The 15638-nt window shown below is 30.8% G+C and overlaps 1 protein-coding gene across 1 annotated transcript in view; it reads right to left on the bottom strand.

Moving 5' to 3' along the window:
• Positions 1-15638, bottom strand: part of LOC105622576 (regulating synaptic membrane exocytosis protein 1) — a 138173-nt gene that overhangs the window by 120678 nt on the left and 1857 nt on the right. Inside the window, exon 2 of the mRNA XM_012203995.1 lies at positions 4490-4595. Coding sequence (XP_012059385.1) covers positions 4490-4595 — 106 coding nt within the window. The remainder of the gene's footprint in view (positions 1-4489; positions 4596-15638) is intronic.

Raw genomic sequence — 15638 nt, 5'->3', positions numbered from 1 at the left:
ATAGATTTAACAAATTATCTACTGTAACGAAAACTTGATAAATTTTATATCTGGCATATCTAAATTTAGTAGAATTAATTTTATACTAATTAAGAGAAAATCACGAACATAGCTTATAATTTCCCAACAGACAATTTCAAAATCCTGAATTGATAATTACAGCATAAAGAACTAGGAAGAAGAGTGCAACGAGCCCGCGGGAATGGCTACATTTGGTGCTCTAGATATACATATAAATGACAGTTACTATTCAATCGTTTTCTCCTTTTATTGTCAAGAGTCCTCAACTCTCTCGTGTCGTTACCTAGTTGTTTGTATGTGTTTCCGTGTTTCATTTCTTACGAACATATATATGCTCACATTTTTTATAAGAGCGCTCAGTTCTTGGCTTGTCGAGTACCTACACCACTATTATCAAACTTTCCACTCTCTTTAGAAGTTTCTTCTGACTTCGCCCGAGCTCTCCCCTTTATGTTGACTTCACAACTCCATCACTCGGCACCGTACGTTATCTGATCATTTTCACAAATAGCTCAAATTTCTGGCGAGAAAGCAAAATGAAAAGAGATGTCGACGGCTATTTTTAAAGTACCAACCCTTTCTTTCCGTAGAAAGAATGATATTGCTGAAATATTAAAAAATTTAGCTGCATTCACAGAACTGGAAATAATTTTGGATCATTAAAAGTTATTAGAGAATACTTAAGCATTAATGATAATGCTGCAAAAACATTTTAGGATCAATTCAAGCGTTCTATCTATAATTATTTTGATAATCCAAATAAAATTATTTTCGGATCTATGTATATCTAGCTAAATGTTTAGATATTTCATAATCGTTCTTTTCATGATATTTATAAGTTTCTTAACATTGCTCTACGTTTTTTTTTGTTTATTGCCAATATTTGCAGATAGAATTATTTCGGAGCATTTTATTTCTCTTAATTATATATTTTTTTAATTTGAATTTAAAATTAGTTATTAATATTATCAGTTTATACCATTTTATTCATGATTCAAATCAATATTGATATGAATCAATTGATGAATCAATATAATTTATCTAACACATATAAATGTGTGTGTGTGTGTATGTGTGTGTGTGTGTGTGTGTGTGTGTGTGTGTAAATGCAGGATTATATTTAAGTCTAATAGAGATATATAGGATTATTACTGTCATAAAAATTCTATTGCCAGTTTATATATAGTCACTTTATTCTAGCAGATTTATTGCTTTGTAAATATATATGATGCATTCCGAATATTTTATGGTATATCAATTATTTAATTATCGCTCATAATTTGGTCTTCTCACACAAAGGCAAAATAAGATATCATCTGTCCACATTCTGTTGACAACACAATTAGCTGAGAAATAAAACTGCCATATCCGCCAGGTTAACAAGTATTTCATAGGAGTCTCACTTGAAAGTATCCATTTCTCCTTTAAGAGTTCTCCTTTTGGATCTTGGAGAGGTTCAGTGGGTGTAGCGAGGTCTGCAGAAAGTTATGCGAAATTCCCGGGAAACTCTCGAGCTACGAATCTCCGCCAATAGACGAGGCGGAGTCGAATCGCCGTACGAAGATCCGAGACGCGGAGGACGAAGAGGATTAATTAGAACTGCCCGTTTCGTCGGTGGAACGACATTAACTCACTTCCCTTTATGTCTGATCGTTTGTGATTGCGATTAAAGGCTTAAACACTATTACTTAACGATCGGTCGAACAAAACGCGTATTAGATCCGAGGAAATAGATCGATCTTCGCAAAGCCGGTTGTCAAAAGACTTATCGTATTCCTTCTTTCTCGCAATTGGTACGTTCCGCATTAAAGATTTTTTTATCTCTTTTCAGAACGAGAATTTAATCTCCAATATTTTTTGCAATGAATTAATTTCAATTAACTATTCTGTGACATAAAACAGAGTCTGCTGCAAAATTATTTTATTTTTTCAAACAAATCTGCTTACATAAGCTTATATTAATTAATTAAGTTAAATCATTTTAATATTTATGTAGTCATGTAGTCTTATCAAAAATATCGCCCACATAATAAATCATGAAAAAGATAGATAAGATTTCTATCTTTACTATAAAAAGTGGAATGTTTAAAATCTATTTAAAATTTATTTTCCAAAACAAATGTTTAATAATAACTGTTTTAGCTTTAAACGTTTTAGTATTTTAAATTTAAATACTATATTATTTTAAATTAAGTTCTTTAGATTTTCTAATAAATCATTACCTAAGCTTTAAATCTTAAGTTAAAACAGATTTTGATGTTTTCATTTTAAAACACTTTTTAAAACTAAATATCTTTCTAAAATATTTCCAAATAATATATTTACAAAATTATATATCTTTATACATTTTTTAATAAGACACTTTTCAAAATTAAACATTTTTTAGTTTTATATGCTCGTTTAAAGCTAAAACATCTTAAGTACTTATTTAAAAAATGGAGACAAATAAAACATTTTAATACTTATTAAAATTAAACATCTTCTTTTATGAGTGTTCTTGTAAGGTAGCAGATAAAGACAATATATTATTATGCGGCATCGTTAAATGAAGTTTAATGTAATGTGAAACACAAACAAAAAGGAAAAAATTTACAGCATAAGTCACGTTACGGAATGAAGAAAATGTAAGTTTCACTGAAGGGAAAAACTTTCTTTGCTTCCCATCAAATCTCTGTCATTTAAATCCTGCTGCGCACAGTCGGGTTTAGTTCGCTTAGAGAGTACTTCTGCAATACTCTCCACTTGTCTTCGTTAGTGCTTTTTCTGGGATTAAAATAAAGTAAGATGGACGAAATTTTTTCGTGATTTTCTCTTTCAATTAGCGGATTTTCTTTCGAATATTGCTTTTTTATTTTGTACATCAATAGTGAAAATAAATTGTGTACGTCGTGTTTCTACAGATTACTGTCCGCCTTTTTTATTTTAAAGACGTAATTTGCTGGAAAGAATGATTTTGTAAAATTTTATCGTAGTAATTATACGTGAATCAATTTCAAATTAATTCTCATTCAAATTAATTCTCATCATCAGTCGACGATAGAATCGTTTAGTAATTAAACTTGCGAATGTACTCCAATTTCTCTTATTATATCGACTATGAATACATCACTGTGTATTTTGGTATATTTTTCTTACTTACAAAGTAATCTTTAAACTTTCAATACTTGTGGAAATATAGTATACATAGTAAGTTGGGATTTTCTGGGCATGTATATGTGTGCACGATTATACCAATACGTCGAGTAATGTAGAAAATGTAAATTGGATTCGTACCTTCCCTTTTAGTGAAGTAAAAGCATTAAAGTCTTACGCAAGCGTAGGACTATTAATTATGTTTACCGATAGCGTTAAATACAAAGTAAAGAGGAACGTCGCTTTCTACGATATTATTACATCTCTATTAAAATGCCATCAACGAAACACGAAACACGAAACACATGACGAAGTGAAGCGAAATAATTTTAATCATTGTCGGAGAATCGTGAGGGAAGCTTATTCATAAACATACAACCGAGCACAAAAGCTTTCGATAAATTCAACGCGTTTAACAATGTCCCAATGCTGATAAATTGCGACATGACGTTTCTTCAATTCGACGACGCATAAATCAAAACAGACAGTATTGTATCGAGACAATCAACACGGCTGCTTAAGGCCGCGCAGGTACGCCATTGCTACACCTCTGCAGCATTCGCCTTTAATAAATTTCTACCCGCAGAGTAGATGGTGGTACGGTGCTTTCCATCGTGCATCGTGCAAAATGAAGGAAAAAGGAAAATGCACGCCGTCGATGAAAAGTGGGGAAACGCCCTTGCCCGATTGTCCTCGACCCTCATTGGCCTTTCTCGCGTACTTTCATCCACCAACGCGGGGCTCCACCGTATAATTGGACAAACATTGGCTGATATTTATGCAAGTGTTATATTCGCACTTTACGCACAGTTACGTATAAATATAAATTCTGTAGATTCGAGTGCCGTGAGAGAGAGTATCATGAAATAAAAATGCTCGTGGAAACGAAATCATACTCGAGCCAAATGCTTTTACAGTCAGGTCAGGATACCTGAGATATGTACATGAGGAAAATGTCACGAATAAATTTGAAGTAACAAGAAATTACGAAGAGAGAATAAGATGGAAAGAGATTGTACAATTCTGATTGATATTCAAACGCGTTTATGTTAACAGTGACTTGTTGATGTTAATTGGAAAGTATATATAGAAAGTATATAAAGTAAGCTAAAGCATATTTTTGAAATGCACTTCTGGAAAATACAGAATGAGGAAGCGGAATCGATCTTGTAAAAGCATTTCATAGTAATGTTTCAATACGAAATTTTCTCTAGTGCATAATTTTATTAATGTGAAGAGAGTTATCATTAAATGAATAGAAATTAAGTTGAGTTGTTAAAATAATTATGTGCGATTTAATGCATACATTAAAAGCTAAAATAAACAAAAAAATTACCATTTCCTGCTGTTATGATGTTTCCCAGCTGCAATATCTTGCTTAAGGTTTTTCCACTTTCCTCCGGCGTAACTGATGCACCAGCTTCTTGTTGCGTCATTCCCATCTGTAACGTAAACAATATTTTAATGCTCAATGTTGCTTAGGGCTGCCGCACACAAAATTTCTGTAACAGTAACCTTAAGATGTGAACTTAAACTGATGGGCCAATCAAAATACTGCGTTAGATCTACGTACTAACGGAAATAGAAATAGCAGTAAACTTATTCATAAGGCGAATTTCAACCGGTTGAAATTCACCTAATCGTGAGGTTATGGATAGTAGAAGTTTATTGTTATTTCCAATTTCCGTTAGATTACGTAGACTTAAAGCAATATCTTGACTTAGCAGCTTAAGTTCACTGAACGGCAACCTTTATACAAATAGAATATAAATATATCTTAAATCAAAACATGAATTATGCCTCCGATGCGATTTTTATTAGTATAATAAACTGTTTTGTTAATTACTTTTACTGATTGATTATATATTATCAAATTACAAATATATTAACTATATCTATTCAGCATCATTTAAATATAACATTTAAGTAATGTAAGATTTAAAGATTCGTGTTTAAAATTTGTGTAAAGTCTTATTATAACGATATCTTTTTAAAATTTGTTTTTTATTTTGCAAAGAATTAAATTTTTTCTCCTAATTATTTAAATTTTACGAGAAATTAACAGATCTGAATTAAGCTGATCAAATATATCCTCCAATGCTACTTGATAGCACGCTCTTCTCTTAATAATAAGAGATGATATTTAAGCATGATTCGACCTAATTTGTAACTCGATTCTCGTTTACTTGGATATCCTTGACCCGGCGCGAACGGTAATATTAATTAACATCTAACTCATAGAGCTCTCGTAGATTGTGTCTCACTGTGGTTTCCTTCAACTTTGTTAGCGTGATTACACAAGGAGAAATGTTAAGAGATACTCGGAAGATGGAGAAGAAGAAGGAGAGGCGCGAGTTAAATATAACTTTCGTTATAAACGAAAACTTATCAAATACTCAAACTAAGACTAAATATAAGTACTTATGTCACCTATGATATTTAGTTTTACGCGCACTACATTTTATTAAGGTATTATTATAAATAATATTTCACAAAAATTATCGTTGTGGATTTGAACAACTTACAAATTTCGGAGAATTTAATCAAATATTATTGATCCTTTCAAATCTCTCAATAAAATGATAAAAACTTTCAGAACATGTGCGTTATTTTATGTAAAACGCTTGGAGAAGTTAGTGACAGACTAAAACTTTATTTATTTTATCATTTCAATTTATGTTCTAGAAATTTTAACATTTTATTGACATATTGAGAGAACATATCTTTTTTCTATAATTTATAAATAAATTGAAATTTTTATAATTTAAAATCAAATAAAAATTAAAGTCGCTCAATAAGCATGTAAATGCATTAATTTTGCAATGATTAAATTAATTATCGATATCACAATTATCGAATTATTAAATTTTAATACGTTTTAAATATTCATAAAAAAATTATAAAAAAATAATATTGTAATAGAAAAGATAATATTTTATTATTAATAGGATATCGTTTATCTAATTTAGTTTTTGAATTATCTTTAATAAAGAGTTCACATTATATTCACAAAAATTTCAACAGTCATTTAATAATTTTCTTAATACATTACATTATTGTACATTACATTATTACAATAAACATAATAAATTATGTAACATAAAATACAATAAACTAATATAATTTCAGTATAATCGACTAAATTTCGTTTTTTAGAAAGCATTGAGAAAAATAGTTTTTGTTGTTTTGCGCACTACTAAAATAAATACAAAGATACTGGATGAAACGGCAAAATTCAATTTTCTTTTCTTCAGAAAATAAGAAAAACAGTTGTTTCTTCCGAAGGACTTCTGTTTTTCGCAAATGCCAACGTTTTTCCTAAGTTTCGACCATGCTGTGATGACCTAGGACGATAGTAAATACATATATTTTTACAGATACGAGTGAATCCATGTCAAATTCGTAATCGAGATGTAAATTGCATCACGTTTGGTCGATTGCCAGTATTCTCTTTCTTTCTTCTCTCTCTCTCTCTCTCTCTCTCTCTCTCTCTCTCTGTCTTTCTTCATCTATTGATGAAGGACCTTCGTCTTCTGTTTATACTATGCTTTTGGTGTTGCTCTTCTTGTCCAAGTTTCTAATCGGTCTCTTGCCTGCACGTTCTCTTGATTGGTTCGTCCCTGCACGTGCAAACACACTTATAGATACCTTAGCTATATTATTCGGCATGTTGAATGTGAGCTTTATTGCTGGAATGATTCCAACGGTCGGAAACAGGTGGGACACCGCCGTGATTTGATCTAGATTGCCTGAAATGCGGCAACGCGAATATACATACACATCGAGAATATTAAACGCATGGCAGACCATGGTCGCTCCATCCTCGTTCCTGCCTGCGCATGTCATTTTACTGATCAGCGTAGCTCTCGCATACAGAGCCTTTATGTCGTTATTAAGTTCGACATGCGTTGGATTGTGTATAATTTGGAACGCGTATAATTTGAAATGACTACCGTCGATAACAGCAAAATAACTGAGCGCACTGTTACAAATATATTTTTTATTTACACTATAGATCAAAATATTTTTCTCTCGAAATAGAGAGGAATTCTGAGCATAGACATGTAATACCGATGTTTACGACATTCCGAATATTTTAATTAATCATGACTGTGATATCGAATAAATCCATTCTTAAAATATTGGATTCATTTGCACGTGACTCGAACTTCAGGTTTTATATCGTGTGTCTTGGGAACGTTGCTTTATAAAAATAATTGCTGTTACTTTTTGTAAAAAGTAATTTGTTACTTTTATTTAGAAAGTAATAGTTCTACTTTTTTTATTTTTTGTTTTAATGATTGATTGTAACAATCAATAGTATAATTAAAATTTTTTAAATTAATCTTCATATAGCAAGCTTTTCCTTATATATTAACTTAATATAATAAATTGTGTATTTTTTATATTAATATTTTTATTTTTTAATAATATTTATCTTTAGAAATTTTGATTCATAAATATAAATTTTATTAAAAATTTAAAAATGGAACATTATTTTGAAACATTAATATTGTTATTAAAAGTGCATTCTAATTTTTAAGTGAAAGGAGGCTTAATAAAGTCAAAAATGAAACAAGAATATTAAAATTTGAATAAATACATTACGTCCGTGCTCAATTTTCAAAATATTTCTCAAACGCTGCGAACAGTTCATCCTTAATAATTTTATCATACCCAGGAGATTAAAATCTATAATAAAATTCTTTTCTTACATCTTTTTGAGCAGAAATCGATCTCTTTTTAATATCCTCTTTTTATAGCTCACGTTACATATATGTACTTATAGATACTACAAGTTTACAGTATTCAGTATTTTTAACATTTATATTTGTATTTAAACAAAATATTTTGATTTGATTAAAAAGATAATGTAATCTATTAAAAATAGATAATAATAGGAATTAAAATAAAACGATAAAACGGATAAATTCATTCTAGTTACTGTAAAAATGTAACGACATACCATTGTCGTTACAGACAAACAAAAGTAACAGTCGTTATTGAAAAAAATGTAACGATAACTGCGGGCGTTACAAATAATGGTGTTATTTCCCAACCTTGCAAACAACCATGCGTTGCAACTATTCTGAATCAATATTAGAAACACGATTCTATCAGAATGTTTAACCTACATTTTGTATTATTGAAATTTTATTGTCACGATTATTGCAAATTATGATACAGTAAGTTACAATAAATTGCGAAGAGACGTATCAATATATTTTTTAAATTGTTAATTGTCTAATTTATAAGCACACATATAAGAATCGATATATCTTCACGTCCCAAAATTGTATATCAGAATTTCTCAACATTTACATTTGTCGCGATGGGAATTGTCGAACAGCGACTGCGTTTCTGATAACACGATGACGCATTTGTAAACGTTATGACGCGCGTAACTGAAGTTTCGAATTCAAGCATTGTTTCACATGCAGTTCTGTGCAAATTGTCTACAGCTGGATTTAATCGGTAACATGCCTTATCTTGCTACGATAATATGGCGTTGGAAAAGAACAGTACACAAAGCTAGAAAACTCGCGCGAGGAACGTGGACTCTCGTAAATTACAACAGTCGTCCTTCCATGAGTATTATCATTCCAGTGATAAATAATCGCATATAACTGTGCCATTTTGCTTAATACTTCTGTAGGCATGAAACATTTTTCACTGCCAAGATAATTCTTTTTTTTATCCATATTCTCAGAGATATTTCTTTTTATACTATCTTGTTATACTTTTTACATTTCGATAAAAAAATTTTCTTTTATTGTTTATAGTGTATTTTCTGCAAATATATTTCCAATGATGCTATTCCTATATAATAACAGTTAGATTAATAATAATCATTTTGAAAATATTACTAAATGTAATATAAATATATTTTTTTATTTAATATTATTTCGCATAATTTGTAAGCATTTAACAGATGCAACAGTCGACATTTGGAGTCTAATGGACAGTCACGATTCATATCTACGCATATAGCGTGTAATTTATGACGTCAAAAAAAAAGTATAATCTTATGATAGATGAAAATGGCGATGTGCCCATGTTTGCGTAGACATCGCAGAAACTATCGCATTCACGTTCGCTTCTTGACTTATTGGTCACTACAGCCATGATAAATAACCGTATTAAGTTGAGAGCTCGTGCGAAAGGAAAATCCGCAATGAAAGAGCGAATAAAAAAAGAAGTATTGCATCCAGTACAGAGAATTAAATTTTGTCTGTAGCCAGCTAGCGCAAATTGGAGTTAATTAAACATGTATTCACACGTAGAAATTGCGTTAACGCCTATTTATTAGAAATAAAAGCGAACGTTTTATTGAAAGTATCTTTAGTTTCGTTGTGAATTAATAAATTGTATATTAATTAGCAAATCTTAATAGCCAATATAATTCCAAATTATCATATCGCAATATTAATTATTTTCAATATATAATTATGAATATTTACATATTCATGATGTACCTAATAATAAACATGATTACAAATGTCTTTATTACATTTTTTGTTGATTTAGACTCATTATTAGCAATATTTAGTGAAAAAAAATATTTTTATTAGGTGACAACTTCTTTGATGAAAGTTTAAAGGTAATATACACACACACACACACACACGCGCACGCACACACACATATATATATATAGTTATGCTACAATGTTTTGTATTAAATAAAAGTTCGTCACACACTAAAACGTGATACATGAAAGAAACTTTTTATGTTTGTATTGATAATATTGATTAACATAGCAAGTTAGAATAAAAATCAGAATAAAGATTGAAAATAAATAAAAGAAAGGGATGTAATGCCCCAAATTTATATTTTTCATGCTAGAGCAACACGACCTATCGAATGATGAATGATTGTGGTCCATTGAAAAATGGGATTTCTCGTATGGATTACGCGTAACATTGAGCAGCGTAACTGATGCGTTTCTCCGATTTATCGAAAATCTTTTCCATAAAGAGCATGACTCTATAAAATTGCTTTCTCTCTGCCAATAAAATAGAAAGAAAGTTCGGCTTGCCGGATGAATGCATGCTTATATGAATATATCATAAAAAAGAAAGTCTTTAATTCTGAACCACCAAATGGCAGTAACGTTTATCTGCAATAATCCCTCCCAACATATTTTTTCAGAACCAAAACGGAGCTTCTATAAAACTTTTTAAAATTACCTGTTATAAGTTTAGGAGTGATATTACATATTTTAATTATATCAAGAGTTCGGCATTAACGGGCAAAGTTTTTAGGATCGTACTAACAAAAGTCGGCGTTCTTTCATTGGCACTATGCTTTTATCGCTATTTTTACGCGAAGGCCATTAAATGTTTCCTCAGTATAATAGTGCAATGTTTTCTAACTTGAAGTTTCTCGAACGCGAATCTTTCTTAGAAATACTTTTTTATAGGCGTACTGAGTAATCATACTGTAAACAAAAATATTGATTTAAAATGTAAATTATAATAAATAATAGGCACATGTAGTATTAATTTTATTAAATAAAGTAATAATTATTATTAATTTTAGAATTTTTGAATTATTGAATTATAATACTAAAATAGATTAATAAAAAAAATATATTCCTTTTGTATTTTTCGTTTGCACTGCTAATAATGTTTCTGAAGAACGCAAGAAAAACTTAAAAGGGAAAACTTAAGACTGCAGTTAAATATATTTTGCAAGAATTAACTCGGTGAATTATTTACAACGAATAAGTATTTTAAACCTTCCACTGCGAAACCTGTATATTTATACTCATATTTATTTCGTGTACTGGATAACATAAATTATATAAAAAGAATATCGTACCCACAAATTTAATTTGCGTTTAATTTGCGTAAGAAGACAATTTAATTTATTATACTAATAAAATATAATATACTAAAAAAAAAAATAATAACCGTGAAAAAAGAATAATGAATATCGACAAATATTGCTAAAATAATTCAAGAATTGTATCGCTAGAAAATATACGCGCGTGACAATTTATACCAGAATGTTGAACTGTATTAACACAAGCCGATAATTTTCTATTCATATAGAGAACTAATTTCATCGATAACGATCCTAACGATCAAACGACAAATTAATTAACAACTGAATGAGTCACAAGAACAAAGGTAGCGCGTGTAAACGTGTTAATGACGCGAGCAATTGCACGTCACCGTCGGACTTTTAAGCTACCTTTGACACCTGTCGACTTTATAGCGTTGGATACCTCGTAAAGCTACGACGTAATCGTTGCCGAGTTGCTCTTTCCAATAGCGAAATGCTCTCGAGATCTTTTGATTTAGTTAGAATAATTTGAGCCTTTAAATGTCAATATATTTGCCTCTGAATATCGAGTTGACGAACTTATGTCCGTGTGACGCATCAAAGCAAAATAGATCGATTTTTATGTACTTTGTAAAAAAATATGTAGAAGTAAAGAGCATGTATAGATCATGATAGCTCGAATTTTTTTATGCGGATACAAAGTACTTGAGTCATGTTTTTAAAGAAGTTAGTCCGCATGACCTACTTCGATGAGGAACCGTAAATATCACGAGGCGCGTGTTTGATTGAATTGAAATACGGGATCGCAAAAATGCAAATGGCGGATTTTTCACTTTTATTGGATTGTTCTTGTTGCACGTGGCGCGAATTAATTCCATCTGAGCATTTTTCCCGCACTTTATTGTTCGCGGCCTGATAATTTATTCATTGAAAAGCGATAGACTGATAATGATAAAATTTGATAAAATTTTGCGTTCTCAGTTGTCACAATGTTGAATTGCTAAAACATGACATGACATCTCACCTTTCACGATAATCTAAAAGTAAATTCCTGTTTACGTTCACAGAAAAACATGTAATTATGGATAATTGAATCTTTGTAAATTAGGGAAAAGGTCAGCTTTTTCTTCCTATTTTCTGCTTGATGTAAAAAACAGTGATTGCACTGAGAAACATTTCTGGTTGAAAATGAATGAACCAGAAGATTGATCATATTAGTTAGATTTATCTCTACTGGAATTGCAATATAAATTCAACTAGATTCAAATTCTGATTTATCTATTTTCAATAAGAATCCCAATTAATGCAGTTAGATTTTTTTCCAGTGCGTTAATAAAATTGTTCATCGAAGAGATGTCATAGAAAAAAAACGAGTGCGTTATAAAATCCGATAATAATATCGGATGTAGTCAAGCAATAGCCACTATACACAACGTTTGTAAATGGTGTAAAAGATTTTTTTCCCCGATTTGAATATATATTCAGAAAAATGCATTTTCAACGAAAGAGTATTATCCTGAAAACAATTCTGAGTAAAACAATCTTTTAGATTCAAAAACGACAGCATTAAAGATTAAGTGTTAATTGTTCTGATTAATTTCGAAGTAAATTTAAGCGTAAATATCATCCTCAAGTTATCCGAAATGTTTTTACAATTTGCTGCGGACTATCACTTTTCTATTACATGTACAGTGCAAAATTAATCGCATAAATTAAAAATTAGCGAATTATTGAACATTCAGTAAAAAATTATGTATCTTAAAATAGCAATAATTCTTTGATATAATATTAAATAAGTGTTCTTTAAACATATATCTAATTTTACTGGAAATTATTTATTACAAAACTCATTGCATGTGTGTGTAAATAATGCAACACTTACACAGATTACAAAAATAGTTTGATAGAAAATTGAAATACTCGGAAATAATAGTCCGCCGCAGGGAAATAATAAAATGGAATAAGAAAGCGCTGTACTGACGACAACTGTATTAGGTACTACAGCATTTACTGCAGCACTTACAATAATATGTAGCAATACATTTCTATCTGGAAACGCTGCGCGTTGTATTAAGACGCGATCGTAACAAAACCGTCTGGTGCGTGGGTGCAGCGTGCGCGTGTTCCATATAATTTCCACGTTGATACAAGACCCGACCTTTCGTCCTCGGTCTCAAGTTTCTAGAGTTTCTCGCTTTTGCCGGTATTATGATCAGCCCACGACAGAGAAAATGCGCGTCAGCGGAAAATTTCGTCGGGCTGTTTGCGTCATGGGAATCGGTTCGCACTTCTCTTGTGGCGTTTATGATTTTTCTCGAGAAGAGCCTTTCTTCTTTTTCATGATACTGGGAATGACAAGTTTGCGGATTCCAGTCGTTAACACTGATACAACTTTATGAACAAAAGTTTGTTAATAAAAGCTTGCTTACGATATCGCATGAGGATAAAGAAGTGCAGCAAGTCGGAAAAGATACGATGATTTAGTGGAACGACACAGATTTTCGTTATGAAGATACGAGATGCAGGAAAGTTGAAAATTCTGGTCCCGTAAGACGGATTTCTGATCCCATCAAGAATGAAGATCGCTAGTGAAGCACACCTTTAACGAGATTACATGTCATTTTGCTGCGTTGTGATATGTTCCTGGCACATTTTAAAGAAATTTTGAATCAAGTGAAATTGCGAGCACTTGAAAAAGAACGTGACGATATGATGATCGTATACGAGGGGAAATATTCTAAATAACATTGCCGGACATTTTATTTTAAAACGAAAGTCTCACACTGATATTTTTATATTTTTAATTACGCTAGTTTTTTTATTCTCATAACAACCAACTAATACAAGCTTATAAATAAAAGGCATATTCTCAATATAATATATAAAGGTTAATATTTTAACCATAATGATTATGTTGGGTGCCTTCCATTTAGTGATACAAGTCGGCATAAGTATATTGTTTTGTCTTTGTTATTATAAGATAGAATGACATTTATGTCAACTTGTATCATTAAATAGAAAGCACTAGTTTCATAATGTATATTGTAAAAATATCAAAACACAGATAATATTTTCGTATTACATTTTCGTATAACATTTTCATTATCGAAAATCCCTGATTTATGTCATAGAAGGAATACCATATTATGCATATATCTACTTTCATATTTCACTCGTGCATTAGTAATTGATCTCTCTGCGAGACCAACTTATGTATACATGGTTAGCATCTCTATTTGCATTATGAATATTAACATGTAACGAAATATACACAGAACCTATCTGATCTTCGATATAATCTTAGTAGTATTCAGTTCCCGCGTTAACGATGAAAATAACGGTGGCATTAAAGAAGAATTGCCAAGAGAGTCGGCATCGTGGCTATAAAAGCGAATCTTGCCATATCACGATCAAATTTAAGGTTTCTCATAAGGTCTTCCGAATATTGATGTCATATTTGGAAAAAAATAAATAAACTTACACCATGGACTCGATAAATTTCGGAACGACTGCTGGGTAGACACAATCGATATCATCTCGAAGATCAGACTCATAAAAACATAAATATCTCATAAAACGTTCGTGTATGAAAAAGAAACATCGTGATCGTAAAGTAGCTTGCTAAAAGCAATGCTTTTCAATATCTAAATAGAATACGCGAATAAAAATACGCGAATCCAAATTTTGTTGAAAACATTGGAAGATAAATCATGGAAACAAACATTAAACTTATACAGAATAAGACATCTGCTTAGCTCCCCCTCCCCCCCACTTAATCAAATTTTAATGAATAAATTATATAATAATGCGCTATTTATGTGTTCTCAAAATCCATAAAAAAAATTTTTTGTTCATTTCGTTTAGGCAAAAAAATTTTTTGTGAGAGGGTTGAGAAGATCAGTCAATTAGTCTCTTCATGTATTAATAACAACCGATTTGGAAAATCAAATACAGGATTTATGTGCTTTCATATTCATATAATTTCAATTTTTGCGCCTCTTAAAAATTTGCCTCTTGGAGCAAACAGTCATATTTATCCCTGAGAGATGAGGGAGCTGATTGACAACCTTCTCACGAAAAAGATTTTTTTTTAGCTAAGCGAAATGAGCGCAAAAATGTTTTCTTGCGGAAACGAAATAAATAGCGCATTATTATATAATTTATTCATTAAAATTTGGTTAAGTGGGGAGGACCAGCTAGACAGATGTTAGAATAAGAATTCATATATAAGGATAAAATATGTTTTACTGTTATATTCTTTTAGAAGTATATATTTTATTAAAATAAAATTTCTTAAATTATAAAAGAAATAGCATTTTAAGGAACATTGAATTACAAGCGAAATGCTGCCTTTTAAGGTTAATATACAAAAACAATTATATTTCTTGAACATTATATGTATATATATATATATACTACTATAATTGTAAAAATTTCTTTGAGAATTTTTCATAAAGCATAGAACAACTCAACAATATTGCAGGTCAGTGTAGTTTAAAAAAAAAGTATTAGAGCGAATGTAATAACAGTAGCAAAGTGTCTCTACGGCAGAATTTCGTCTGATATAATTCCAGAAAGCATATAAAAATAAAACAACACCCAGAGAGAGAGAGAGAGAGAGAGAGAGAGAGAGAGAGAGAGAGAGAGAGAGAGAGAGAGAGAGAGGAGGAGGAGGAGGAGAGAGAGAGAGAGAG

The sequence above is a fragment of the Atta cephalotes genome (assembly GCF_000143395.1).
Source record: "Atta cephalotes unplaced genomic scaffold scaffold00002, whole genome shotgun sequence".
NCBI classification, from domain to species: Eukaryota; Metazoa; Arthropoda; class Insecta; order Hymenoptera; family Formicidae; genus Atta; species Atta cephalotes.
The sequence above is the reverse complement of the archived record's forward strand: the minus strand, read 5'-3'. Positions and strand labels throughout refer to the sequence as shown.